Source organism: Canis aureus, chromosome 16, assembly GCF_053574225.1.
Source record: "Canis aureus isolate CA01 chromosome 16, VMU_Caureus_v.1.0, whole genome shotgun sequence".
Lineage (NCBI taxonomy): Eukaryota > Metazoa > Chordata > Mammalia > Carnivora > Canidae > Canis > Canis aureus.
Genome location: NC_135626.1, coordinates 63,029,441 through 63,055,670, shown reverse-complemented (window position 1 = coordinate 63,055,670; position 26,230 = coordinate 63,029,441). Strand labels below are relative to the sequence as shown.

The 26,230-nt window shown below is 63.3% G+C and overlaps 5 protein-coding genes and 1 long non-coding RNA gene across 15 annotated transcripts; 3 read left to right on the top strand and 3 right to left on the bottom strand.

Moving 5' to 3' along the window:
- Positions 1-36: 36 nt before the first annotated feature.
- SIRT7 (sirtuin 7) lies at positions 37-6,255 on the top strand. 5 transcript variants are annotated; one of them, XR_013355058.1, is made up of 11 exons: positions 37-195; positions 269-406; positions 487-591; positions 2,591-2,661; positions 2,770-2,842; positions 3,546-3,644; positions 3,720-3,956; positions 4,114-4,194; positions 4,362-4,468; positions 4,909-4,994; positions 5,611-5,753. XR_013355058.1 is itself a non-coding variant. In XM_077854642.1 (10 exons), exons 1-10 carry the CDS (start codon positions 103-105, stop codon positions 4,648-4,650), a joined length of 1,038 nt encoding a protein of 345 aa, XP_077710768.1. In that variant the 5' UTR covers positions 37-102; the 3' UTR covers positions 4,651-4,851. The 5 variants fall into 5 exon arrangements, 4 of the variants coding, with proteins under 4 accessions (XP_077710768.1, XP_077710769.1, XP_077710766.1 ...); XM_077854642.1 differs by lacking the exons at positions 4,909-4,994; positions 5,611-5,753 and adding an exon at positions 4,617-4,851; XM_077854640.1 differs by lacking the exon at positions 4,909-4,994 and having other exon boundaries at positions 38-195; positions 5,611-6,255.
- LOC144287198 (uncharacterized) lies at positions 3,382-6,384 on the bottom strand. The gene is made up of 2 exons (XR_013355060.1): positions 6,088-6,384; positions 3,382-6,010 (listed from the first exon to the last, which is right to left on the bottom strand). It is a non-coding gene; the product is annotated as an uncharacterized LOC144287198 (long non-coding RNA).
- Positions 6,385-6,589: 205 nt separating this feature from the next.
- On the top strand, positions 6,590-13,037 carry PCYT2 (phosphate cytidylyltransferase 2, ethanolamine). Its single transcript, XM_077854638.1, has 13 exons — positions 6,590-6,744; positions 8,552-8,640; positions 9,087-9,248; positions 9,399-9,465; positions 9,994-10,078; positions 10,252-10,296; positions 10,935-11,073; positions 11,268-11,350; positions 11,613-11,690; positions 11,789-11,854; positions 11,934-11,999; positions 12,218-12,306; positions 12,392-13,037. Exons 1-13 carry the CDS (start codon positions 6,656-6,658, stop codon positions 12,492-12,494), a joined length of 1,161 nt encoding a protein of 386 aa, XP_077710764.1. The 5' UTR covers positions 6,590-6,655; the 3' UTR covers positions 12,495-13,037.
- On the bottom strand, positions 12,458-15,292 carry NPB (neuropeptide B). The gene is made up of 2 exons (XM_077854639.1): positions 15,054-15,292; positions 12,458-14,806 (listed from the first exon to the last, which is right to left on the bottom strand). The coding sequence occupies exons 1-2, from the start codon at positions 15,285-15,287 to the stop codon at positions 14,678-14,680; spliced, it is 363 nt and encodes a 120-aa protein (XP_077710765.1). The 5' UTR covers positions 15,288-15,292; the 3' UTR covers positions 12,458-14,677.
- A 1,578-nt stretch (positions 15,293-16,870) lies between these two features.
- Positions 16,871-22,717, bottom strand: ANAPC11 (anaphase promoting complex subunit 11). 6 transcript variants are annotated; one of them, XM_077854634.1, is made up of 3 exons: positions 22,587-22,717; positions 20,808-20,927; positions 16,871-17,312 (listed from the first exon to the last, which is right to left on the bottom strand). In XM_077854634.1, exons 2-3 carry the CDS (start codon positions 20,914-20,916, stop codon positions 17,050-17,052), a joined length of 372 nt encoding a protein of 123 aa, XP_077710760.1. In that variant the 5' UTR covers positions 20,917-20,927; positions 22,587-22,717; the 3' UTR covers positions 16,871-17,049. The 6 variants fall into 6 exon arrangements, with proteins under 6 accessions (XP_077710760.1, XP_077710758.1, XP_077710762.1 ...); XM_077854632.1 differs by lacking the exon at positions 22,587-22,717 and adding an exon at positions 21,773-21,904; XM_077854636.1 differs by lacking the exon at positions 22,587-22,717 and adding an exon at positions 21,773-21,904 and having other exon boundaries at positions 16,871-17,195.
- On the top strand, positions 22,009-25,762 carry ALYREF (Aly/REF export factor). The gene is made up of 6 exons (XM_077854630.1): positions 22,009-22,301; positions 22,622-22,753; positions 24,261-24,408; positions 25,006-25,069; positions 25,172-25,349; positions 25,436-25,762. The coding sequence occupies exons 1-6, from the start codon at positions 22,065-22,067 to the stop codon at positions 25,448-25,450; spliced, it is 774 nt and encodes a 257-aa protein (XP_077710756.1). The 5' UTR covers positions 22,009-22,064; the 3' UTR covers positions 25,451-25,762.
- The last annotated feature ends 468 nt before the right edge of the window (positions 25,763-26,230 follow it).

Here is a 26,230-nt window from a genome sequence, read left to right as displayed (position 1 = left end):
CGCGCGGCGTGGGCGGGGCCGGAAGGGCGGGGCGCCTGGCGCGCATGCGCGGTGCGCGGCCTGCCGGGAGGCGGAAGCGGAAGCGCGGGCCTCCCGGGAGCGATGGCAGCCGGGGGTCCCAGCCGCTCGGAGCGCAAGGCGGCGGAGCGGGTCCGGAGGCTGCGGGAGGAGCAGCAGCGGGAGCGCCTCCGCCAGGTACGCCGCCGCCGCCCGCCCCGCGCCGCGCCCCCGGCCCGCGCCGCCCTCACCGCCCGCCCCGCGCCCGCAGGTGTCGCGCATCCTGAGGAAGGCGGTGGCCGAGCGCAGCGCCGAGGAGGGCCGGCTCCTGGCGGAGAGCGAGGACCTGGTGACCGAGCTGCAGGGCCGGAGCAGGCGGCGCGAGGGCCTGAAGCGGCGGCAGGAGGAGGCGAGTCCGCGGCGCGCCCGGGGCCGGCGGGGCGGGGCGGGGCGGGGCGGGGCTTACGACCGGCCTCGGCGTCTCGGCAGGTGTGCGACGACCCGGAGGAGCTGCGCAGGAAGGTCCGCGAGCTGGCCGGCGCCGTGCGCAACGCCAAGTACCTGGTGGTCTACACCGGCGCGGGGATCAGCACGGTGAGGCGGCCCTTTCCAGGGTCCGGCCGCCCGCGCGGGGCGGGGCGCCCCCTGCCGGGTGACGGGCCCCAGGACCCGGCAGAGCCCTCTGCGCGCCGGCCCTGACCCGCAGGAAACGCACCTTCGCGCAGAGCAGCTCTGCTGTGCTGTCTCCAAGCCGTTGCTTGGTCCATTTTTAAAAGCAATTTCTACACCCAGTGTGGGGCTGGGACGCAGGACTCAGATCTAGAGCTTCACGCTCTTCCGACTGACGCCGCCAGGCACCCCACTGTTTTCTCTCGTCATTTTTTAAAGTCTTACTTATCTATTTGAGAGAACGTGCACAGGGCAGAGGGAGAGAGACTCTCGGACAGACTCCCCCCCGCCCCCCCCAGCGCAGGGCCCCACCACCCGGAGATCAGGACCTTGGGTGGCCACCAAGCGCCCCCTACCCATGTGGTTTCCCAGAGAGGCTTGAAATGATTCCACTTCAAACTTCACTGGGGAGATAAGCATTTATCAACGTATGCAGTTTTTGCGATGCCCGTTTAGACACAAGAAAGGAAGGAGGCGTAAGAGGGACTGAAACCTCAGTGCCTGCGGGCAGCTCCTCACTTAAAGTCAAGGTGGTTCATCACTAGCCCAAGGTTAGGTGGGCAGAGTTAAGCCCAGAACTTGTCTCCAGGTTCCCCATTCACCGCATTTTCTACGTGTTGAAAGTCACTAGGAAGCAAGGCAGGACGAACGAGAGTACACCAGGGGAAGGAGAGAAATGCGTGGGGTTTGGGCAGGTTTTATTGGGAAGCTGTCTCGGGCCACAGAACATGGGTAGCTTTGAGAGTGTCATTGTCTACTTAGCGGGTGCATGTTGAGTGTGACGCAGTGTAGGCCCAGCACAGGGGAGCCTGAGGATTTCCAGCCTCAAGATGCCCGCAGGCGATGAGAATATGGCGTGTAAGCAGACAGCTAAGGCAAAGCTGGTTGTGCTAGGTTGCTAGAGTGGAAACGCAGACAGCCACCTCCCCATCCCACCCCCTCATGGCTTCAGCAGCGAAATCCATCCGGTTGGCTTTCTGAGCGATACAGCATTGAAGCCAGGCCTTGAAGGTTGAGTAAGGTTTTACGGGCAAGGGTGAGAGTAAGAGCCTCCAAAACAAGAATGTGTAAGGAGCACTGAGCACCCTGACTTGCAGACCCTGGAGCCCTGGTAGTGGGGTCTCCTGCCTCCAGTGACGTGTGCGTTCCTGTCATTTGTGGGGGTGCTGCACAGGGTTACGGACAGCCGTGTGCTGCTCTGTAGTTGAGCATTACTGATTGAGGTTTCTCTTCAGTGTCATTCAGAACCACGCTCTTCAGGATGGGCATTTTTCCAAGCTTCAGCTGCAGGAGGGAGACAGGGCTCCCCAGAAGGCAGGTCACTCACAGCCTGGGGAACACAGGAGTCCTTGATCCTGGCCTACTGTCTTCTCTCATGATGGTTTTGTTTTGCTGGATCAAGAACTAGAGAAGTTCAGTGGTGCTTATCTTGTGTGGAGAGGTTGGCTATCTTTGTGAAGGGAAGACAGCAAACACTACCAGGATACAAGAATTAGGACAGTTGAGTGCTCTGACCTGAGGTTTCACTATTTGCTAAACCTTCCCGGAGCACTGGCCGGGCCCTGGGGACCCACAGATGAGCCTGGCCAGTCCTCTGCCTCGGTTTAGAGGACGGGTGTGGCTACATAGCCTGGGCTATTCCCAGTGCTGGAGAGGTTCCCAGAGTCGGCAGGATCCTTGAGACCTGGAGGGATGAGCTAGACCAGGTGGGAGCAGAGGTGTGGGCAGAGGGAAGGAGCCCCTCTGTCTGGGTGCAGGCAGGTTATGGTAGGAAGTGCTGAGCCTCCAGAATGGATAGAGCCTAGTGCGAGGACAAGCCTGGAACACCACGTGAAGAGGAACGTTTGCTTTTCACTCTTGCAAATTGTGCCAGTTCCTACAGTGATGCATTGTCACCGGGTTTATGTTCTTTGTGGACGTGCAGGCAGCCTCCATCCCAGATTACCGGGGCCCCAATGGAGTGTGGACGCTGCTCCAGAAAGGGAGGAGCATCAGGTAAGCGGCCTAGCGCAGCCCTCACACAGCCTTCGCACACGGTCCAGCCAAGGCAGCGTGGGCCTGACCTCACAGCTTCCCACCCCTGTGCTCCCTTCTACCCGGCAGTGCCGCTGACCTGAGTGAGGCTGAGCCGACCCTCACCCACATGAGCATCGCCCGCTTACATGAGCAAAAGCTGGTAAGAACCCGAGGTGGCTAGCTGGGTCCCCAGTACAGGACCTGGAGGGCCACCTCTGTGCCCGAGCAGCAACTGCGTCATAGCTTGTCAGCCCTTGGACGCTGAGATGAGTGCCTACCGCGGGTTTGAGACTCCGGGTTCGAATCTCTCTCGTGAATCATCCTGTACGGGACCGATCTCAGGCCCAGAGCTGCTGGTGGCTCTTTCCCCCTGTGTTTCTATCACATTGTCCCCACAGATCTCAGAAGGCACCTACATACAGGGGAAGCTCGTGGGCAACCTCTGGAGACCCTCTGCTGAGCACTTTGAACCATGTGGGGAAGGGTCAATCCTTCTGGTCCTTCAGCTACCTGAAATGTAATGAGCTGAGCCCTTCCTAGCTGAGAGCAAGCATCTGCCCTCTTAGCTCGCCAAGTGCTTCAGAGCTGTTGGGGTGGGGGAGATGCCGGAGGGGGGGGGTGTGCCTGGGGCCTTTCCCACCCAGGACCCTCCTGAGTCGAGCTAAGACCAGCCTGCCATTCCGGTTTTGCCTTTGAAGCTTCATGCAGGACTGGAGTCCCCCCTGGTTTGGGAGCTCTGCGTAGGGTTACGGATGGTGTCCTGGCTGAACGCAGCGCCACAGCACCAGCACACATACACACACACACACACACACACACACACACACCCCGACCCCTGCTGACCTGCCCCATCTCCCCTTCAGGTACAGCATGTGGTGTCTCAGAACTGCGATGGGCTCCACCTGCGGAGCGGGCTGCCTCGGACGGCCATCTCGGAGCTCCATGGAAACATGTACATTGAGGTGAGCAGCCCCTCTGGGGTTTCGGGGGCCGGTGCAGGCCGGCGGCTCCTGCCCACAGCGCCCTCTCCTTCTCAGGTCTGTACAGCCTGCACACCCAACAGGGAGTACGTGAGGGTGTTTGATGTCACTGAGCGCACCGCCCTTCACCGGCACCAGACAGGCCGGGCCTGCCACAAGTGTGGGGGCCAGCTCCGGGACACTATTGTGCACTTTGGGGAGAGGGGGACGCTGGGGCAGCCTCTGAACTGGGAGGCAGCCACTCAAGCTGCCAGCAAAGCAGACACAATCCTATGTTTAGGTTCCAGCTTAAAGGTATGTGAACAGCGCCATGGAGGAGGGAGTGGACGGGACAGAAGGGGAGGGAGCCTGCTTGCCAGTCCCTAGCTGGATCAGTGTCGGACCCTAGCTTCCTGTGGCTTCGTTTGCTCTTGTGCATGGGCTCTTTCTGTCTGTCCGTCCATTCGTGCAGGTTCTGAAGAAATACCCTCGCCTCTGGTGCATGACCAAGCCCCCCAGCCGGAGGCCCAAGCTCTACATCGTGAACTTGCAGGTAAGTTGCACACCAAGATACACCTCCTTAGATCTGGACCTTAGAGCAGGAGAACCAGAGAGTTCCTGGGGCATTCGTGTCCCAAACTTATGGGCCACAGAGGTCTGGCTGAGAAAGGGCCATTGCAAAGAAGTGAGATGTCCTCACTCGCCTCCCCCTGTTCCTAGTGGACCCCGAAGGATGACTGGGCTGCCCTGAAGCTACATGGGAAATGTGATGACGTCATGCAGCTCCTCATGGATGAGCTGGGCCTGGAGATCCCCCCCTATAGCAGGTGAGGGGGGCACGGGGGCATCCGCCCCTTCCCTGCCCCTGTGTGGATGGGCCGTGTCTGTCTTTACTCGTGAACCTGAGCATAGAGAATGCTCTGAGATGTTGCAGATGGCGTCTGAGGTGTGACTGCAGCTTGGTGACCTCTGCAGGGAGTGGCTGAGGCATCAGCGAAGGCTGATGTGACTCCCTGTGGGGAGAGGGAATGTGCCAGTGTGTGCCTGGAGCGCCCCCTTCTACCTTAGACAGCCTGGACGGGAAGGTGCCTCGAAGGGACGTGGTCTCGGCAACTCCAGTCAAACAGATTCTTGGTGCACCTGGTTTGGGGAGCTGGCATACTTTGGGGAAACTTAAACTGTACCTTAATACAGAATTTGTGATAATTTAGACATGGTGTATGTATTGAGCAAAAAGTTTACACTTTCTTTCTCTGTGAATTTTCAGGGTCTTATAGGGGAAATCAATAACTTCTTTTAATCAAAGGGTTCAAGAATTAAGGATCCCTTCACCTTCTGGGCCTGGCAATTCTTGTATGTTATGTTTGTGGTGTTCTGTAATGTGGGCCTATTGTGTACCGTACTTTTTTTTTTTTTTTTTTTACATTAACTTAGCTCATTTTCTTTATCAGTGCTTATCTGTATCTTAAGTTTATAATATGTGGTTCTGCATCTCAGACACATGATCTCTTCATGGTGTAGTTTATAGGCCACACCTCCCTAGTTAGCTGGCCTCCCCACCCCCCAGCCCCCCACCATCAGGTCTTGCAGCCTGGGAAGAGGGAGAGGGTCTGGTCCACCTGCCCCTGGCCATACAAGTGAAAGGTGGGACCCAGAGCTGCTAGTGATCCGTCCCTCTCGGGGCTACTCCTGCCCCACCCTGGGTGTGCACGGCCTGCTCCATCGCCAGCACGGACACAGTTCTGCAGAGGCTGAGCTAGTAGTGTGAGCGCTGACCTTTGAGTTCCTGGGAGCTTACTCCTCTTGGCGCTGTTCTGTAGCTCAGGAACAGTGGAGCTGCCGCTAAGCCAAGGCTGGCCACAGTTAAGATCGGGAGGGGAGCAGGGCGACCTCAGTCAGCTTTCCCGCCCTGGGGCAGGTTGTGCCGAGGCCTCCAGGCACACCTGACCCAGCTTTCCCTTTCCGGTAGGTGGCAGGACCCCATCTTCACCCTGGCCACTCCCCTGCGTGCGGGTGAAGAAGGTAGCCACAGTCGGAAGTCGCTGTGCAGAAGCCGAGAGGACCCTCCGCCTGGGGACCGGGGTGCGGCCCTGAGCTCGGCCCCTGTCCTAGGTGGCTGGTTTGGCAGGGGCTGCGCCAAACGCACAAAGCGGAGGAAGATCACGTAACCTGGGGCTGTGGACAGGAACACTTGGCACTTTGCGGACGGCAGAAGTCTTACTCAGGGGCCGGCCCGGGGCCCGGAGCGTGCTCCCGGGGTGACGCGCTTAGCCCTGGGTCCTGGCGGGAGCCCCCTGCACTGCTGTGGCCGCCTCCGGCCTGGGCCTCCGGAGGATGCCTCACCCGTCCTTGGCGGCGGTCATGCCTTCCTGCGAGGACAGAACTCGGGTTATTTTGCGGCCGGCCGGCTGGGGAGGGGGGGAGGGGGAGCACGCGGCTGCCTTACCTGGTCCGCCGGGCTAGTCTCAGGGGCCTCAACCCTTTCTACTGCTTCTTACTAAAACATGGTAACTTTACAGCAACCTTTTCTGTGCTGGGTGTGCGGCGGCGGGGTGGTTCTGAGCCTGGGCTCTCAGCAGCCCTTTTTATTGTTATTAAACGTCTCTGCACTGTCTCGCGCGTGTCCTCGAATGACTGCCCTGCTGGCACCAGGACGGGGGCGGCACCGGCACCGGCACCGGCACCGGGCCGGGGGCGGGCGCCGGGATGGGGCTCCTCGGGGAGGCGGGCGGCGCCCCGCGTGGCCCTGCCCCGCCCCCTCGGCCAGGTGCGCGTGCGCTATTGGCCGCGCGCGCAGGGGGGCGGGGGCGGGGCGCGGCCCCGGCGGCTCGCGCCATTGGCGGCGGCTGGGGGCGGGGCCCCGGGGCGGGGCGGCGCTCGCCATTGGCCGCGCGCGGCGGGTGAGGCCCGCGTGACGGCGCGTGCGCCGGGCTGGGCGGGGCGTGCGCGGGGCTGGCGGGCGGCGGCCGCTGGGAGTCGCGGAGCCGGTCGGGCCGCGCCGCTGCTGCGGGGCCATGATCCGGAACGGGCATGGGGCGGCGGGCGGTGCGGAGCCCCCGGGCCCGGGGGGCAGGCGCGCCGTGCGGGTGTGGTGCGACGGCTGGTGAGCGCGGCGGCGGCGGCGGCGGCGGGCGGGCCGGGGGGCGGGCGGGGGCCGCGGGGGCCGCGGGGCCCGCTGCGCCGCCGGCCGAGACGCGCCCGCCGACCGGCCCTGGGTCCCGGTCCCGGCCCCTCCTGGGGACGCGGGTGCCCCGGCCGGTGGCAGCGCGAGTTCCGTGTCCGGCCCCGACGAGCCGGACCGCTCCAGCCCGGTACACCTCGCGCCCAGAGCGACTTCCCCGCGGTCTCGCCGTCGGTCCCCAGCCTGCCCGTCGCCAGGGCAGCACACGTGTGCCCGCGACCCCGGTGAAGCCCCCGCGACCCGGGTCCCGCCCAGGGGGCCACACTGCCCATCCGTTCTCTCCCCGGCGAGCCGGAGACCTGGGGTTGTTCCCAGAGAAGTTTGGGGCTGTCAGCAGACAGGAGGAGGACTGCCGTCTGAGGGCTGTCACCTGTGATGTTCCCTCGGGCCTTTACCTGGCGAATCACGGCAGGAATAGTCCCTACCTGGCCAGTTTACAGAGCTGGACCTTGGCGGCCCTGCCTGAGTCACCTTGGGGAGAGGGAGCACGGCTTCCCTTGGTGGACTCTGACCTTGGCCGGGGTCTGTCTGGGCCTCTGCCCCAGCAGGCCACCCACAGCCACAAGGCCCGTGTGGCTAGGACATGCCGCAGTCCGAGCTGCCCACCCTGGCCTGCCTGTCCAGGGAGCTCAGGGGCCAGTGGGGCTGCTGGATTTGGACTTAGCTCCCCTCTCCCCCCAGGGCCAGAGCAATGTGACCCACAGGCCTGTGTGCGGGGACTGGGTGGGCCGTGGTGGAAATAACAGGTGTCGGGGACTGCAGCGGCTCGTGCACCAGGTGGCCCGGGTCTCCTGGAGAAGCAGGGAGCATCTCCTACTCAGGAGACAGCTGGTTTGGGGCCAATTTGGGGTCTTCCCCAGCCCACCCAGGGAGCAAGTGGGCCTGCACCTGAGAAGCCACTCCTTCATCAGGCCCAGGTTTAAGGATAAAAGCTCTAGAACAAGGTGGCAGGGAGGTGGTTGTCAGCCCCGGAGAGCAAAGCCTCGCTGAGTTTCTGGAGGCTGTGGGGGAGCGCGCAGGATTTCCAAAGCTACCAACTACGTTTGCTCATTTGTTGGACTTTGTTTTGTGTTGGCCCCAAAGACCATCCACCTGTCTCAGGGTAGTACAGAGTCCAGCCTACTCCTTTTTTTTTTTTTTTAAACATTTATTTTATTTATGATAGAGAGAGAGAGAGGCAGAGACACAGGCAGAGGGAGAAGCAGGCCCCATGCACCGGGAGCCTGACGTGGGATTCGATCCCGGGTCTCCAGGATCGCGCCCTGGGCCAAGGGCAGGCGCCAAACCGCTGCGCCACCCAGGGATCCCCCAGCCTACTCCTAAGTTAACATCAGTTTACAGCTTGCAGGGACTTCCCCCCACCCCACCCCCATGGTTTGCAGTAGGGGAGAGGAGAGGGTGAGGGCAGAGGGCAGAGCTCCATGGCCCGGATGGGGAGCCGAGACTGTTCCTTGTGCTCACCAGCCCCGGGGACCGGCAGGCCTTGTCCCTGGGCACAGCCCAGCCCGTCGCGCTCGCTGGATCTGGCCCGGGGCCAGTGGTGGGGAGAGTGGAGTGCCCACCTCCCCTCTGAAAGCCCCAGCTCAGCCTGAGGAGCCATTCCCAGAGGCAGCTTCCCAGAGGGCTCCCTAAGGAAGCCCCAGAGGAGCCAGGCTGCCCCGCCCACACCCAGCCCCAGCTGCTCAGTCCCCCCCTCAGCACAGGGACTCATCATCCTTCCTTTCCACAGCTATGACATGGTGCATTACGGCCACTCAAACCAGCTGCGCCAGGCGCGGGCCATGGGTGACTACCTCATTGTGGGCGTGCACACCGACGGTAAGCTGGGGCTGCTGCCTTTGACTAACCCTAAAGGCCCTGCAAGGGTTTAGGCCACGCTTATGGCCATCCCTCCCAAGAGCCCAGCGCGGCAGGTACACCCGCCGGGGGCTCTCCATCTCACGGCTCAGGTTGAACAATGCAGCCGAGGGGTCAAGCTTCTGGCCCTGGCATCCACTCCCCTTCCCCCAACAACCTGGGTCCCAGGGTCTTCGAGAATGGAGCGCCCGGCTGTCAGAGGACTTTGCCTGGAGCTCTGGTTGGGTGAGGGAACTGTGCAGTTATCCAGCAAGCACGTCCTGAGCACCTGGACTGGCCCATAGAGAACAGGATAGAGGCCACTGGGTGCGTTTCTGCCCTCGGGGGCTGAGGGCCCAGGGAGAGAGACAGCTGTGTGCCAGGGGCTCCCACGCCTACCTCGTCCTTGCTTTCTTCCCTGGCTCTAGAGGAGATCTCCAAGCACAAGGGGCCCCCGGTGTTCACTCAGGAGGAGAGGTACAAGATGGTGCGCGCCATCAAGTGGGTGGACGAGGTGGTGCCGGCGGCTCCCTACGTTACCACGCTGGAGACCCTGGACAAGTACAGCTGCGACTTCTGTGTCCATGGCAGTGAGTGGGTGGGCCTGTGGGCGGGCCGGAGGGGCCACCAGGGTGCTGGGGCCTCGTCACGCTGGGTCCTTGCCCTGAAAGAGTCCCTGCCCCCAGGGGCCTGGGATGAGGCTCACGGGTGCTCATTCTCACACGTGTGTTGCTCCTCAGATGACATCACGCTGACCGTAGATGGCCGGGACACCTACGAGGAAGTGAAGGCGGCCGGGAGGTACAGGTGAGCCCCCGCGAGGACCCCATCTTGTCAAGGAGTGGGGCTCAAAGCGCCCCCCCCCCCGGGCTCTTTCTGCCTGCCCAGGGGGCTGCGCATGCGGTACATCCAAGTGGCTGTCGGGCGGGGAGAAGGACGGTGTGACTAGGAGCGTGTCATCTTGTTGAGGAACTCAGCCACTGTGGCCAGCGGCTCCTCCGGGTACAGCACAGCCTGGAGTTCCCTTGGCAGAGGGCGCGTTGCAGGGCAAGGCCGGATCTGCAGTCCGTGTGCGCCGTGGGGCTGGTGGTGCCCGCCCCCCCACCCCCCGACTGGCCAGGCCCCCGACGCTGCACACTGAGCTGTGGCAGCACGCTCCCTCCATTGTAGTGGGTCCTGCAGTTGGTAAAGCACAGTGTTCCCCCACGCTCCTGGGCCCGGTTTTCTGTCCGGCCCGGAGTGGGCAGTGTGCGCACAGAGGCAGCCCCGGGGGGAGCTGGCGGTGGGCTCGGGAGCACGTCTGGGTGCGAGCCCTGAGCCCACGTCCGTCCGCAGAGAGTGTAGGCGCACCCAGGGCGTGTCCACCACGGACCTTGTTGGCCGCATGTTGCTGGTGACCAAGGCCCATCATAGTGGTCAGGTGAGCCTGGGGGGAACGGGGCGGGATCCCCAAGGTCCCAGGGCTAAGGACACTGCTGGGAGGGAGGGAGCACCCGATCTGCCCGGTGCTTACTCCTCTGCGGGCTCCAGGACAAGGAGTTTCGGGGTCTGGGGGTTGACCATGTCCTCCATGTCCCCCACCTTTCCATTCAGGAGATATCCTCTGAGTACCGGGAATACGCGGACAGCTTTGGCAAGGTGAGTGCGGCCCCCACTAGCCAGGCCGGTACCTGATGCCCCCAGGCCACCCCCGGGAGAAGGCTGGCTGGGACCCTCACCCTCCCCGGCTCCTGGGCACTGACTAGGTGGTGGCTGCCAGGCTTGGCAAGCTAGCAGGTCAGGTGGCCCCTGGAGAAGGAGCAGGGACTGGCTCTAGTCGGGCCGACTGGTCCTCTCTCCCTTTGTAGCCCTCTCACCCGACACCCACCCGGGAGATGCTTTCCTCGGGAGGCTCCTCCCAGGTGACCAGAAGGTGGCCTCAGGGTGCTGGGTCCCCACAACGGCAGTGTCCACAGGTGGGCTGGTCCAGGCGGCAGTGGTGTTGGCTGCAGTACCCACTGTGGTCACAGGGCAAAGCCACACGTCCCACTGGTCACGGGGCCCTGGCCCAGCCTGGCCCTGGCATGTTCCTGCCAGAGGCGCCTGCCTGTGGGCTCTGCGGGCAGGTGTGGGGGCGATGGGGGTCTGCAGTTCTGGTGTATCAGCCCGTAGCTGCTCCCAGAGCGGACAGGCAGGCGCAGGCAGCCCTAGGCCCAGAGGAGGGGCTCTGGGGTGGGAAGAGGCCAAGGACGTGCCTGACCAGCGTCTTGGCTGACCAGAGGCCTCTTGGCTTTCAGTGCCCCGGGGGACGGAACCCCTGGACGGGGGTGTCCCAGTTTCTGCAGACATCTCAGAAGATCATCCAGTTTGCTTCTGGGAAGGAACCCCAGCCAGGGGAGACGGTCATCTATGTGGCCGGCGCCTTTGACCTGTTCCGTATCCTCCGAGACCGTGTGGGAGGGTTGCCCTGCCTGGCCCCCTATGCACCCTGGGGTCAGGGGACCCAGAGCAGCCTCACCGACTCTTCGAGGCCCCCGGGCTGGGGCGGAGCTCGAGGGGCCCTGCTAGAGGCCCTGGTCCTGCAGGCAGCCACTCCCTGTCTTGTTACTTGCTTCTTAACCTGGACACAGACATCGGCCACGTGGACTTCCTGGAGAAGGTGCATGGCCTGGCAGAGAGGCCCTACGTCATCGCCGGCCTGCACTTTGACCAGGTCTCGGATGGAGCGTGGGGCCCCCTTGAGTGGCTCCTGGGGTTGAGGTTGGGCACAGGTGGCCCACGGGGTGAGGCCTTGGGTGCTGATGGAAGAGGAGACAACCCGGGGCCACTTCCTGGGGACCAGGGCTTCCCCCCCCCCCGTGGGCACCCATGAGGAGCACCCATGAGGAGCACCCATGAGGGGCTTTTGGGGGCGATGACAGCTCCTCCCCCACTGCCCGGGTCTGCGCGCTGACCCAAGCTCGCTCCGGCCCTAGGAGGTCAACCACTACAAGGGGAAGAACTACCCCATCATGAACCTGCATGAGCGGACGTTAAGCGTGCTGGCGTGCCGGGTGAGTGTGGGCCGTGCTGGGGTGCGGCAGTGAGGCCCCTGGTGCACGGGCCCGACCTGGCGGAGTCCCGCTAATGGCCTGTGCTCCTGTCCCCGTAGTACGTGTCAGAGGTGGTGATCGGGGCCCCCTACGCTGTCACGGCAGAGCTCCTGGACCACTTCAAGGTGAGGCTCCTGGTGGGCCAGGTCCCCCCGAGGGCCTCTGAGTGCAGGGCGCCAGGGCCCTGACCCGCTCCCTTCGCAGGTGGACCTGGTCTGTCACGGGAAGACGGAAATCGTGCCTGACAAGGATGGCTCAGACCCCTACCAGGTGGGCACGAGGGTCCCTGGGCTCATGGCACCTGTGTGGGAGCCAGGCTAGGGGCTCGGTGCCCAGCTGACGCCCCCCCCACTCAAGGAGGCGGCAGGGGTCTGCGCGTCCATGTCCTGGGCATCCGGGGGTGATGACCCTCCAGGCCCGGGGCTGGGCAGTGTCCTCGGGGCCCGGGGGACGGCCCTCACCCCCTCCCCCCCACCCTCCCCTTCCAGGAGCCCAAGAGAAGGGGCATCTTCTGTCAGATTGACAGTGGCAGTGACCTTACCACAGACCTCATTGTGCAGCGCATCATCAAGAACAGGTGAGGGTGGCGGGTGGGGCCTGGGGTGGTGCCCGCAGCCCCCACGGCCCCAGGCCTGGGCACCCCTCACACGGCCCGCCCCCAGGCTGGAGTATGAGGCCCGCAACCAGAAGAAAGAGGCCAAGGAGCTGGCCTTCCTGGAGTCCAGGAGGCGACAGGAGGCGCAGCCTGAGACGGAGCGACTGTGACCTGTGAGCGCAGGACGTCCCACGCCCGGCCCGCTCTGCTGCCCAGCCTGCAGGCCTCAGTTTCCACGGTTCTTAACTGCGGCGCTCCCCCTCGCCGCCCAGTTCCGAGGTTTCCAAGGGGCAGGCGCTGCCCCCACCCCCTGCCGGGTGGTCTTCCCACCCAGCACAGAGGGGTACCCAGCACAGCGGGGTGGCCCAGCACAGGATGAGCACGGGGTCCCTTCGGCCTGGGGGCACCGCCCCGTGCGCCACAGAAGGCCTGGCTCCCACTCCTCCCCCAGCCCCTGCAGACCCAGGACGCCCAACTGCCCAGCACTTTCTGCCCTCCCAGCCTCCCTGGCAGCCAGCTTCAGGGGAGCAGAGACCTGGAGGGGACACCCATTGCCCCTTCAGGTCACAGACCATGCCTCCTTCGCGTGGGCACATCTCCTGGGCCCTGGCCCGCTCCCCCCACTTCCTGGGCCTTGCTGGTCTCCCCACAGACTGTTCTCTCGACTTTGTCCAGTTGGCTGGCGTACAACCAAATAAACCTGGTGGGAGGTGTTCTGTGTCCAGCTCTTGGCCCCGCTCCCCACCGTCCACGCAGCAGGGAGGCGGCGGAGGGGTGTGGGCGGCCTGGCAGCGAGGAGTCCCTGGGTCCCGGAGACCCCATCCCAGGGAGCCCGTCCCCGAGACCCTGTCCCGAGGCCAAGGGAGCCACTCCCTGTGGCTCTGCAGAGCCCACACCTCCAGGAAGGACCGGGCTCCAGCTCCCTGACTGGACCCAGAGAATCTTAGGGCCCACTGGGAGCAGCCCGGCGGCTGTAGGGTGCTGACTCTGGTCACCTCATTGTTTAGGGCAGGGGGGAGCAGCAGTAGTTCAGACGTGTTCAGAGGTGGGGACGGTGGGGGTGTTTTCAGCCCCCACCAAGGGCATCCGTTCCTCAGCAGCTGGTCCGGGTGAGGCCGTACCCTGCAGCCTGGCCCACGGAGCACAGGGCTGGGATCCTTTCCCTCTAAGACACGGCCTGTCCTTTTCTTCCCGTTGATGTAACTAGAACCCCGTGCAGGACACAGAAGGGAAGTGACCGTGGAAGTTCACATCCCCACTCTCGGCTGGGCAGCCACCACCAGCTTTCCTTTCCTCCTTCCCCAAGTTAGGGTAGAAAGTCGTGAGAGGCATGGGACCCCCAGCTTTGGGGGCGTGGTGGTGTCCGGCTTCCCCACACTTGAGGCTCCTGGTCCCCTGGGCTTCAGGGTCTCATGAGCGGAGGGACAAGGAGGGACCAGCCTGCCCTGCATGGAGTCGGATGGGGCAGGACGGGAGCAATCAGCCCTACACCTGTCCAGAATCCCCCCTTGTGGCCCTCAGCTGAGGACTGCAGGCAGCGGGGAGCCCTGTGGGACCGACAAAGGAGGCCCAGAGCCTGGCAAGCCCGTGCCCCTGGAGAGAATGCGCTCGGGAGCAGCGGGGCTGTGGGGCTCCCATAGCCTCTGAGTGCAGGGCCCTGCACGCCCACGGGGTTGGGGGACGCCCAGCACAGTGCCCACCTCGTTTCAGCCAGCCTCCCCGGAGGGCCTGGTCCGTGCCCAGAAGGGACCTCAGGGTCGGGCTCAGCAGGCTGGGGTTTCGAATGAACCCAGATTCCCCCCAATAAAGTAGGTGATTAGCCTGGAGGAGGGCTGAGTGCGGGCGCTGGGCCTGCGAGGGGCGGGGCGGCCTTGTCAGGCCTCCTGGGGCGCCGTGAGGTCCGCAGGCTGCTCCCCACCCCGCGGCCACTGCCCCGTGCTTACTACTTCGAGGTGTTTCAGGAGCGCCAAGAAAGGGTGACCCCAGGGGCTGCCCCTCCAGTAACAGCCTTGTCCCGAAGAGATCCAGGAAGCAGGGCGGAGCCGCCTGGGGTGGGGGCGGGCGTGGGGCGCCTGCGTGGTCACCGCGGAGGCCCGAGCTGGGCACCTTCTCTGCCCCAGGGTTTGGGGTGCCTCTGCCTGCCTGGGGGGGCTGGGACACCCGCTGGGGACCCGCAGTGTCTGGCGGCGGAGTCGGGGTCCCCAGGCACCGCCCGCCCCCACTCGGAGTCCAGCTGCGCTTCTCATTTATTCACTTTTTTTTAGTATATGTGCTGCCGAAGCGAGCACTGCTTCTCATTTATTCACGTGGCGGGTTACCGCGGGGGGCGGGGGCGGGGGCGGGGGCGGGGGGCTCAGGCGCTGCGGCAGTCGGCGGCGCGCAGCGACAGGAACACGTCCGCCCGGCACTGGAAGGTGGCGCGGCCGTCGGGGAGCCGCTCGCAGCTCCGCAGGTTCGGGGAGACTTCCTTGACACACGCGGCCTGGGGGCGGGAGGAGGCTGAGGGGGCGCCCGGGCCTGACCCCGCCCCGCCCCCGCCCCACCCCGACCGCGCCCCGACCGCGCCCCGACCCCCTGACCCCGCCCCGCCCCCACCCGGACCCCGCCCTCCCGATCTGGCCGCGCCCCGCCCCCGCCCCGCCCCCGCCTTGACCCGGACTTCGACCCCGCCCTGACCCGGGCCCTGACCCAGACCCCGCCCCGACCCCGCCCCCCCACCCCACACTCACGAGGCTCCGCGGGCGGCGGGGCTCGGCGGCGGCCCGGCCCCGGGGTCCCGCGCTCCCGGGGGGCTCGGAGCGGCGCGCGTGCGGGGACCTGCGGAAGCCGGCCAGCAGCCCCGCGGCGCGGCCCACGGAGTAGGAGCTGGGCCCGGCCGCCGGCTTGTACCACGCGAGGCCGGGCGGCGCCAGCAGCAGGCACAGCGCCAGGGCGGCGGCCACCAGGGGGACGCTCGGGGCCATGGGGACGCGGGCGCGGGGCGGCGGGCTCGGCGGCGGCCGCCTTATATCGGCCGCGGGCGCGGGGGCGGGCGCACAGCGCCGTCGGGCCCCCCCCCCCCGCCGCAGGGAGCCCGCTGGGTGGGGGGGCCCCGCCGCTCCCCATAGGGCCTCAGTGCCCCCAGGCGGGGGAGACAGCGCCGCCGCTCCCCATAGGGCCTCACTGCCCCCGGGGGACACCTCTCGGGCCCTAAAGCGGGACCCCTGGCCCGACCCGGGGTAGAGGCGACATGGCTGTCGCGTGCGCCCGGGGCCTTACTCTGTTGCACACGCAGGACTACTCCTGGGGGTCCTTTGGGAAGAGGTGGGCAGCAAGGCCAGGCCTGAGCTCGGGAGAGCAGACGGAGGGACAGCTGCCAGGCCCTCCAGCCCCCCACTCCCTGCCCTCGGGCGGCCGAGCCTCAGGCCTTCTCCTGAGAGCATCTGTGGCCCCCAGGAGGAATCAGCCCGTCCGGGACTCAAACCACAGCAACTGGGAAAGCAGAGCTCCAGAGCCGGAGGGGGGGCAGCTGGGGGGGGGCTGGGGGGCAGCCAGGGGAGAGTGACGGCAAAGGCAGGTGCTCTGAGCCTCAGCGTCTGGAAGCAGGGGGGGACGGCTGAGGTCCCAGAGGCCTGAGAGGACCTCGCAGGGGCCCTGAGCTTCCTGGGGGGATCCCTGGCCGGAGGAGGACAGGACCTGGCCGGCGGCCCCATGGTCGGCTTGAGGCCAGGCAGGCCCTGCGAGGACCATGCTGGGGCCCGGGAAACAGTGCGAGAGCCAGGGTGGCAGGGCAGTGGACGCAGCCTGCGGGAGGGGCCATGGGCAGCCCCTCTGGGGACGAGCACACCCACCCCACAGGGCAGGGCTGGAAGGCCGGTGCGGCTGCCCTCAGGGTCTGACACCCCAGGAGACTCCCCCCCAAGCAGGGGGAGTGGGCTGCAGAGCCCTCCCTGTGACTCCCCGGGTCCTGACAGTGTAGACACAAACATTCAAGAATACAGAGTAGCTGGCCTGACCCTGCAGCCAGTGTAAGCTTGTTTGTGGATGTAACTTTGTGGGGCTGCTGAGAGCACCCAGGAGGGGCTGCTGGGGGACCTGGGCCCTCAGGCACCCCTCCTTCCACTCACTGTCCCTACACATCCTGGTCACAACCCATCTCCCTTGGGGTGCATCCTCTCCAGGGCAGACACCAGCACAGAGGCCCTGGCAGCTGGGTGTCTGGACACAGGGCATGTGGCCTCCAGACTGGGGAAAGGTAATGGTCCCCAGGGCTTTCTTCCCTCTGGGCAGTGTCCAGACACGAAGTAGGGTGCCACAGAGGTGGCAGACCAGGAGGCCAGCCCCCTGAGTAAATACACGTGCCCCAGGGCCCTTGCACCACCAGGCCTTCCAAGCCCCCAGAGCCAGTCACTCGCCCCCAGGCTCTTCCGGCTGACCGTCCGCTCCTTCTGCGGCTGTGACTCAGAGCCTTGGTGGCATTGCATCGAGATGTTTATTCATGAGTTTTCCTATCAAGACACTGTGACGCTGCATCGGGACCAGAAAACAGGCGAGCAGAGGCCTCCAGCAAGGTTCAGACAATTTAATGAGTTTTACTTATTGGATAAAAGTGTCACAATCTGAAGAAAAACAAATACAGCTCCAGTCCTTGTTTCAAGTGTGTCCCCACTGCCACCGGAGGGGCTGTCGCCAGGGAAGAGGGTGGCGGGGCAGCGGGGGTGGGGCGGGTGCTGGCACAGGGTGGCCTCACTCCTTGAACTTCCACTCCTGGCGGCACATGGGACAGTGCTGCTGCACCTGCTGCGCGTTGAGCCACTTGAGGATGCAGTGCATGTGGAAGCAGTGGGAGCACTGGCCCCACACCAGGGGGCAGTCATCGCCCGGCACCTTGCCTGCGGGAGGGGGACGAGAGGACCAGCAGGTCATACGGAGCCGGGGACCAGGACCCAAGGATGTCAGGCACCTGCGCCAGACGGCTGCCCGGGGGGCTCGTGTGCACAGCCTCACACCTTGTGTTTCAGGAAAGACAGAAACCAGGAGTGTGAGCACACGCTCTGCAGCGTGCCCCCCAACAGCTCCGCCCTGCCCTGCAACGGGTGCTTGACTGCAGGGGGCGGTTCTCGCCCAGCCCACATCCCCCTCCCCGCCCCCGCCCGGGGTGCAGGCCCAGCTGCAGACCCACCACTGAACCTGCAACACGGGAGGTACAGCACGAATGTGCTAGGCGCAGCCAGCCCCCTACCCCCACCCCCCACACCCGTGCCCAAGAGCTGCTATCTGAAGAGAGAACTATTTCTTTTGCTCAAGGGAAGGACAGCTGGGGCCCTGGGGCTGAGGTTTCTCTCCCAGGTGGCAGAGACTGAGCACGAGACAAGGGAGTGGCGCTTGTGGCCCCACCCGGAGCAGCCAGCGAGCAGGTGTGACCTCCCACCTCTCCCATTTCTGGCCTGAAGGGGCCCCACCACCAAGGCCCAGGGCTCATGCTGCTCACACTCCACTCCATGTGCCTGGAAATACGACCTCCGTGGACGGCTACAGGGGACATCCACGCTGCCCGCAACCACAAGAAACAAGACTTCCAAAACCAAGAACATCCCATCAAACAGCTGGCGCCAACAGAGCATAACGACCTCCCTCAGGCCCCGTGTCAGGGTCCCCATCGGCATGGAGGTGCTGTGGCTTGCCGCCTCCACCTTTCCTGGGGTGTCACCCCCATCACTGCCCTGGGGTCCTCTACGCCTGCTGAGCGCCAGCTGTATCCAGCTGTCACTGGTGTACAAACAGCAGGAACCAGACAGACAAGCCAGGGCTGGGACTATCAGGACATCTTGTCCCGGCAGCAACTCCACTTCAGCACATCCTAAATGCAAGCTGGGTGCTCTGCAGGAAACCCAGACTGCCTTTGGACTTCTCTGACCACAGTCCTTACTCCTGACACCAAACACAGGATGCTCAGTCCTGCAAAACACCAGACGACATAAAGCTCCCTCCTGGCACCTGCTCCTCACCGGCCTGGGGCTGGGAAGCTGCCGAGCTCTCGGCCAATCTCCCCAGAGCAGCCCCTGCCCCACGGCAGTGCCCGCACCCCACCAAATCAGAACACACATCCGCCACGTCTTTTTAGTTGCTTGCTTTGGGGTAGTGTTTTTCAGTCTTTAAAAAAAAACTTTTTACAAGAAAACATCACTACCTTTCTGGAACTTTTATGACGAACCACCAAAAATTATACACTTGGCAAAAAAAGAACTACCGCACTCACTCTGCTTCCCCAGCCACAGGGGCGGGGGGAGGGGAGACCCTGTGCCTGGAGCTGTGTGACACCTGAGATTACATCCCCCACCCCCACCCCAGAGCCTTCCTAAGCCCAGAACTCAGAACTCAGCTTGGAATCACCACTATGAGGTGGCTGGAGGGGGGGAGGCACTCAGTGGCTAAGGCGGCTGCCTTCAGCTCAGGTCATGACCCTGAAGTCCTGGGAATCGGCTTCCTGCCCGGCAGGGAGCCTGCCTCTCCCTCTGCTACTCCCCCTGCTTGCCAGCGAGCGAGCGCGCGCTCTCTCTGTCAAAGACACAAAATAAAAAATCTTAAAAAAAGAAAAAGGAATCACACCTATGAAATCAGAGTCCCCTGCGAACAGAGGACACACTGGTGGGGGGGCAAGGGATGCCCAGGTGTCCCACTGATGGGGTTGTACCCAGGCCACTTGGTCCCTCTGAGGGAGGTTTGTTAGAAGAAGGAACCACTTCCAGTAATGCTACCTGCAGGCAGGCCACCCGAGGCATGTGACGAACACGGGAGCACAAAGCGGTGACTCACCCAAGGGCTTGTTTGCCTCTCGATGGAAATCTTTAGTAAAGAAAACACCTCTCGAGAAGACTTACTCCCAAAGCCTTCTGGGCCTGGGAGCAGATTATTAGTCTTAGTCACTCAGGGTATTTCACAAGAGCTCAATTTTAGCAAGAGGAACCCAGTGTCACTTCACCTGTATAAAGGCTCGTCACACACTCTGCACGGTAGGATTGGCTCTGAAGATGAGGCTCCAAGCCCCCTACTCTCAGCCAACGGGTCCCCTTCCACAAGACCTGAGCACTCCGGCAAACACAGGTATGCCAGCCACAGGCCCAGCTGCAACGGCACAAGCTGGGCTCCGCAGGCTCCGCGCCAGCGCCAACACACCGCTCACGCTCCCACGTCCAGTCTAGGGCAATGCTTTCCAAGACTTCTCTTTCCAGAAGCTAACAATCTGTGGCTCAAGAAGCTGCAAGTGTGCGCCCCTGCAGGCTCCCACTGCCTCTGCTGTGTCCCTAAGGACGCACCTGAGAGTGATTAAAACAGAATCAGTAAAACCAGATCGTGAGCTTTACTGCTAAGTAAAACTTAATCAAGTAGAGCCAATCAGTGACTTCCTACGGTCACATCCCACCTGACTGATTCAATCAGGATGGATTAAGTCCTGGGAGATGAGATTTTCTCTCGGCCAAAGTAAAGATCAAGGCCATAACAAAATAGTATTTGCACTAAAACTCAATAATTTGAATTTCACTGTAAGAATAACCCCGGTTATTCTGGGCGCTCTCCTGACCCCACAAAAAGCCTGGTCACTTACAGGCCAGAGGGGCCCCTCAGTCCCCCCAGGTCTCATTTTCCTCTTGGGACTGCCCCTGTCCCCCCAAGGGTCAACCTGCTTCTGCTTAAGTTCACTTTGGTTTGGCTAAAAACACAATTCGCTGATGCAAAAGCCTGTTTTTGACTTAAAAATACACTCAAGCAAAAATAAAAAAAGAAAATACACTCAAGCATTTCTACTTCACCAGAACGTGATGGGACAGAGGTGAGACAAAAACCACCAGAGAGGTCTGATAAAACCTGGCGGTGGGCACTCTGTGGCGTGACACAACCACTTTGCTGAAAGGTCAGATGCCTTGAAAAACGAGGGAGAGGAATGGAAGTGCCTGTTCTATATTCACGTTCAACAGCCAGGGCAGGGCTGAGCGAGCACACGCACGGACACCTGAGACAACGTGAGCAAGCACCAGGAATGGGGGGACACCGAGGGCTTATCGTCACGTCCGGTGTGACGGTGCTACACTTAGCGACTGGGCTGGAGGGGAGCCGGGCCCCGGAAGCCACTTCCAAGCCAGGACGTGAACACAGCCCTTAGCAGCGCTTAGCAGCGACGGTGGGCGCTGGCCGAGGGGACGGGCACCCCCACGACAGCCTGCGTGCCCGCTGGAGAATCGTCCCATGGCACTCCAGCGTCCCCCGGCCCACGGGCGTCACGGCTGACTGTGAGCACAGTAAAAAGCCACACGGCCCTCTCTTACAGAACTTTCCATGGGCTCCTCACACAATCATGGGCCCAAACCACCTGCCTTTCTTCTGTCAGCTTGTGTTGAGCAGAGTGACCCCAAAACCCAAGCACCTTGCGCAGGTGTTTCCGAGGAGATGCCCTGGCCAGGCCCGCAGGCAAAGCTCGAGGGGGAGGGAGCACAGGGCACACTCACAGTCTGGGCAGCAGCCATTAAAGGCCATCCGGCAGATGCCACAGTTCTCGTCGTTGGCCACCCAGAGCCAAGTAGCCACGCCGTTCCAGCACTTGATCTTCACCTTCATGGCCGCGGAGCCTACAGGGGAAGGAGACATCGCCGGGCCACACTCAGTCTGCACAGCTACCCATCTAGGCACCCAAGGGGCGCGGCTCCCAGCCGAGGGTCAGCCGGGGCCGGACCTGCTGCCAGAGCTCAGAAACCCTGAGAGCTCTGCACCAGCGGCAATGGCAGGGCCCGGGCCACCCTTGGGAGAACAGCGCGCCCCAGAGCCAGAGTTATCGGCGAAGACTGCAGGGTCCGCCCTGCGTCCCCAAAAGGGCACATGGGCTTCGCCAGTAATTGCAAAAACGTACCGTACGGGTTTTTTTCAAAGAGATACGACTAAATCGGGGTTGACAAATAGAGACCCCAACCCAGGTGACCACGAGTTCACGCCAGGGAACCACCACCCAGCCCACTAGGCCTGCGCCACCACCCCAGGGTGAGGGTGCAGAGTGGGGGGTGCCGGGCAGGACCCGGGGTTGGGGGGGAAGGGGTGAGGGCAGGAGCATGCAGAAGGAGTGCGCAGAGGCCAGGAGAAAGTGAGGTGCAGGGAGGGACCAGGGTGTGTGGAGAGTGGGATGTGGGGAAGCGGTGGGGGGGGAAGGGCGGAGCGGAAGGCGCAGGGGTGCGAGCAAAGAGTAGGGGAAGGCGTAGGGGTGTGGGGAGAGGGTGGGGTAAGGAGCGGGGGTGCCTGAAGGGGGTGGGGAAGGCGCCGGGGTGCGGGGAGAGGGCAGGGGAGGCGCAGGGGTGCGGAGGGAGGCGCAGGAAGTGGTGGGGGAGGTGCGGGAGCGCGGGGAGGGCGCGAGGCCGGGGCGCGGGGAGGGGGAGGGGAGGGGAGGGGAGGGGAGCCGCCCGCCCCGCCCCGCGGCCCCGCCCACCTGCGCCCCCCGCCGGCCTCCGCGCGCCGACCCCGCCTTCCGTTGGCGGCGCCCGCGTGGGAAGGTATAAAAGCGGCCGCGGCCGCCGCCTGCACCTCAGCTGCGCCCGCCGAGCCCGCCGTCCGGCGCACGCGCCCCCGCTCCCGCCCGCCCTGCCCGCCCTCGCTCCCGCCCGCCGCGGCCAATCCCCGGCGGCCCCGGCCTCGGTCCCGGCAGGCCGCGCGCGGCCCCGGAAGTGACGCGCCGACGTGCTGACGCGCGGGCTCGAGCCGAGGCCGACTCCGCGCCCGCCATGGCCGACAAAATGGACATGTCTCTGGACGACATCATCAAGCTGAACCGGAGCCAGCGAGGCGGCCGCGGCGGAGGTCGGGGCCGCGGCCGGGCCGGCTCCCAGGGCGGCCGCGGTGGCGGGGCGCAGGCCGCCGCGCGAGTGAGCCGGGGCGGCGGGCCCATCCGGAACCGACCGGCCCTCGCCCGCGGCGCGGCGGGCGGCGGCGGCAGGAACCGGCCGGCGCCCTACAGCAGGGTGAGCGGGGCGGCGGGCCGGCGGGCGGGGGCGCGCGGGGGCGCGGGCGGCGGGCCGGGGGGCTCGGGCCGGGCGGGCGGGGGGGCGCGCGGCGGCCGCCCGGGGCGGCGGAGACCCTCCCGGCCTTTGTCTGGGCCGGGCGCTGGGCCTCGTGGCGGCGGCGGGCGTTGGGCGCGGCCGCGCAGGCGGCGGGAAGCGGGTCGGAGGGAGCGGCGGCGCCCGGGACGCCGGGGGGACGGCGGGCGGGGGCGTGCGGGCGCCGCAGGGTCCGCGGGAGACGCTCACGGGCCGCGTGCTCCTGTGCTCTCCTCCCCCCGCAGCCGAAACAACTTCCCGACAAGTGGCAGCACGACCTCTTCGACAGCGGCTTCGGGGGCGGCGCCGGCGTGGAGACGGGTGGGAAACTGCTGGTGTCCAACCTGGATTTCGGAGTGTCGGACGCGGATATTCAGGTGAGGGGCGGGCGTTCGTCGGTGAGCGGGTCACCCGCACCCGGTGGCCCCGTTGAGGACGCGGCCTGAACCGCCCGCGCCGCACCTTAGGGCGGGGAGCCCTCGGGGCCCAGGGGCAGCCGCCGGCCCTCTAAGGGCTGCAGGAGTGCAGAGCGGAGGTCCTGGCCCGGGAAGTGCGGCCGGCAGGTCGGGGTGTCGGAGGTCGGGCCCGGCCTAGCGGGACGAGCTGCCGCTCTTCCTGAGTCGTGCCCCGCGCGGGGGCGCAAACCCCCTGCCGGAGCCCTCGCTCCTGGCGGGAAACCTCGACCTAACCTGAGCGGTTTCTGTTCCTGCCTCGCTTAGGATCTGCGTTTTGTTTACTTTGTACTTCTTTTAACGGTTTGCTGGGAGGACAGAGATCTTTTTCTGTGGAAGCCTACGGGCAAAGCACAGACGCAGGACGGCGCTGGGCATGCTTTTGTTCCGCTGGCCTTGAGCCCCCGGCTCCATGTCGTACAGGACCTATATCCTGTCTTTCTTCCCCTCTTTTTAGTGGCATGATTCTCAATCCCGACTTTGGTTGAAGCTTCTTTGTTTTCTTTTTGTTGCTGTTGTTGTTGTTTTGGTTTTTGGGGTCTTTTGGTTTTGTTTTTTTGGGGTGTTTTTGTTCTTTTGGGTTTTTTTGTTTGTTTGGATTCCAAAAGCATATAAACTTGTTTTTTGATTAAGTAAAGACATTTTGGGGATCAGTCCCAGAGATGGCTGGGTCAGGGTGCTGGGCCTTCCTGGGTTCAACTTCCCAGAGCCCAGCTGTTTGACTACCGTGGGAGGACAGAGCAAGGCCGGTGAGCACTCACGGTGTCTCAACACTTTTTTTAAGGTGGTTTCTGGCATCCACTGGAAACCGCTTTTGGTGAACTCCACTTCCCGCTGTGTGCCTGCGGCCGGAGTAGCCCCACACTCTGGGTTCCCTCTCCAACTCCCAGCCTGCCTGAGGTCAGGGCAGTTTCCATGGCAGCGCTTGACTTCAGCCTTTGCGGCAGGCTTGAGTAGGAGGAGAGGGAAAGGTGAGCCAGAATCTGCCCTGGGGGAGGGGCTGGGTCAGGGCTCCCGAATCGACGGGCCCTGTGAGCTGGTGTCCACATGTCGGATAGCATCCCTTGCTCTGTGATCTTGGCCTTTGCGGTTTCTTGGTACAGTCCTTGGGTGTGTTGTCAGTTTTCCTCTGTTGAAGAAGATAGCGACTTAATCTTGTTCCCTTCACTGGCGGGTTCTGTGGTCCTTTACCTGCATCCTGGTACTGATGTAAGGTCCCCACACTGGCAGGAGCCCTCAGACCCAGCTGCTCCGGGAAGTGGCTGTCCCATCTGCCCCTCCCACCCCGTGGTTTCCACTACCAGTGCCCTGCCCCAATACGTGTCTGCCTCCCAGGGAAATAACCCCCCCTCAGCAGCTCACCCTCCCAGGGACTGTCCTGGGCCACAGGAAGGGAAGCACCTCACTAACAGCTGCTCTTTCCGGCCCCCAGGAACTCTTTGCTGAATTCGGAACTCTGAAGAAGGCAGCTGTACACTATGACCGCTCCGGGCGCAGTTTAGGAACAGCCGATGTGCACTTTGAACGGAAGGCAGATGCCCTAAAAGCTATGAAACAGTACAACGGTGTCCCTCTGGATGGTGCGTCTGAGGTTGGACCCGGATGCTAGAGGGGCTGCGTCTCGTGGAGTCGGGCTGGCCGCTATCCGTGCAGGAGTATGGCTTACCCCTGTGGCTGAGGACACTTTGCATTCGCCCCTTTGTCTCTCTCTTCCATTCCGCCACCTCTCATGCTGCCCCACACATCCGGACCAACCTCTTGTGAACCCCCATCCAGCAAGCTACACCCTCCCCTCCTTCAGCTCCTTCCGGAAGACTCACTTCTGTGAAGCCTTCTCAGAACCGCCATAGTACACCTCTGAGTGCGGGGCTGTAGTCGTAAAGACAAAGGTACCGGTTCTTCTTCCGTCAGGCCACCCACACCTTTCCACCCATGAGCACCCCGGACACCTGACCAGACACCCAGCTAACTGGACTGAGAAGGAGCGAGGAGGTTTTGGTGGGGTTGTCATTGGCACCATCTCGTTCTCCCACCAGTAGTGCTCGGCCACTCCCCTTGTTGGGAGCATTTGGAGACACAGCCCCTTTCCAGTGCTTGCATGGAGACCGGGGTGTGGTGCCCCTCGGCGCGTTTCGAGCCCTCTAACTGCATGTGTCCTCTTGTATTCTTTGCCACAGGCCGCCCCATGAACATTCAGCTCGTCACGTCACAGATTGACACACAGCGGAGACCCGCGCAGAGGTGAGTTCTGGGGTCTTTGGGACAGTGCTGACCTGTGGTAAGTGGGCGCTCACCCCATGGGCCTTTGAACATCACGTGAGTGAGTCCCCTCTACCTTGGCAGCGTAAACAGAGGTGGGATGACTAGAAACCGTGGCTCTGGAGGTTTCGGTGGTGGCGGCGGCACCAGGAGAGGCACTCGTGGAGGGAGCCGGGGCAGAGGTCGAGGCACTGGCAGGAGTTCGAAGCAGCAGCTTTCTGCAGAGGAGTTGGATGCCCAGCTGGATGCTTATAACGCAAGAGTAAGTCACAGACGAGGGTTGGGGAGGGCAAGAATTGACTGGAAGCGTGAGGGCTCTTGTTGAGCGGAAGTTTCTGTGTGTTTCAGATGGACACCAGCTAAAGAGACCAGCAGATTCTCAAGTGGAGCAGGACCCAGATGTCTCCTCCGTGCTCCCTGGCGGGAGGGGGCGGTGGACTGGGGGCTGTGCAGCCAATGATGGATTTGTTTCTTTTATGTTTTAAGATAGGATTTAAAAACTCATGTAAAGGTTTTTTTTTTTTTTCTCTCCTTTTTTTCTTTTTTTTTTTTTAAATTCTGAAGCAGCCCTGTTTTGTACCGAGTTATTTTTGGGATAAATGTTACCGGTTGCCGTTGTGGGGAAGGTGGCGTTTTCACCTTTGCCATAATAAAAGAGACATGTGTGGAACTAGAGTTCTGTGGCTCATCCCCTGTCGCAGTCCTTGCTTGGGCCACAGCTGTGGTGTCGGGGGCTGACGAGCATGGGGAGCAGTCTCCCCTGGTAGCTGGAGTCTGCTCAGGAGGGAGATGGCTGCTGCTCCGCCAGGCCTGACTCCTTCCTCTCCCACCTGGTGGATGCGCCTACCTAGCTGCCTGTACCAGGAAGTGACAGGGTGGGTTGGGGCGCCCTGTCGTTGCCAGATTCATATGACTGGGTAGGGCTGTTCCTTAGCTTCTGGTGCTCTGGTTCTCAGAAACGTGGATCAGCAGTTACGACTTCATAACAGCATCCTTTCTCGTTTCTCATTTGCGTCAGGCACAAGCCCCAAAGTGTCCTCTTTTTTTTTTTTTTTTTTTTTTTATTTATTTATGATAGTCACAGAGAGAGAGAGAGAGAGAGAGAGAGGCAGAGACACAGGCAGAGAGAGAAGCAGGCTCCAT

Excerpts from the sequence above, each read along its gene's own strand:
- SIRT7 (XM_077854640.1), top strand. The coding sequence starts at position 103 with ATGGCAGCCGGGGGTCCCAGCCGCTCGGAGCGCAAGGCGGCGGAGCGG. Across the intron at positions 2,662-2,769 it reads CAGAAAGGGAGGAGCATCAG|TGCCGCTGACCTGAGTGAGG; the intron begins GTAAGCGGCCTA and ends TCTACCCGGCAG. Across the intron at positions 3,957-4,113 it reads GTTTAGGTTCCAGCTTAAAG|GTTCTGAAGAAATACCCTCG; the intron begins GTATGTGAACAG and ends CCATTCGTGCAG.
- PCYT2 (XM_077854638.1), top strand. The coding sequence starts at position 6,656 with ATGATCCGGAACGGGCATGGGGCGGCGGGCGGTGCGGAGCCCCCGGGC. Across the intron at positions 9,249-9,398 it reads CGACTTCTGTGTCCATGGCA|ATGACATCACGCTGACCGTA; the intron begins GTGAGTGGGTGG and ends GTTGCTCCTCAG. Across the intron at positions 10,297-10,934 it reads ACGCGGACAGCTTTGGCAAG|TGCCCCGGGGGACGGAACCC; the intron begins GTGAGTGCGGCC and ends CTTGGCTTTCAG.
- NPB (XM_077854639.1), bottom strand. The coding sequence starts at position 15,287 with ATGGCCCCGAGCGTCCCCCTGGTGGCCGCCGCCCTGGCGCTGTGCCTG. Across the intron at positions 14,807-15,053 it reads CCCGCCGCCCGCGGAGCCTC|GCCGCGTGTGTCAAGGAAGT; the intron begins GTGAGTGTGGGG and ends TCCCGCCCCCAG.
- ANAPC11 (XM_077854634.1), bottom strand. The coding sequence starts at position 20,916 with ATGAAGGTGAAGATCAAGTGCTGGAACGGCGTGGCTACTTGGCTCTGG. Across the intron at positions 17,313-20,807 it reads TAATGGCTGCTGCCCAGACT|GTGTGAGGCTGTGCACACGA; the intron begins GTGAGTGTGCCC and ends CTGAAACACAAG.
- ALYREF (XM_077854630.1), top strand. The coding sequence starts at position 22,065 with ATGGCCGACAAAATGGACATGTCTCTGGACGACATCATCAAGCTGAAC. Across the intron at positions 24,409-25,005 it reads CAACGGTGTCCCTCTGGATG|GCCGCCCCATGAACATTCAG; the intron begins GTGCGTCTGAGG and ends TCTTTGCCACAG. Across the intron at positions 25,070-25,171 it reads CAGCGGAGACCCGCGCAGAG|CGTAAACAGAGGTGGGATGA; the intron begins GTGAGTTCTGGG and ends CTACCTTGGCAG.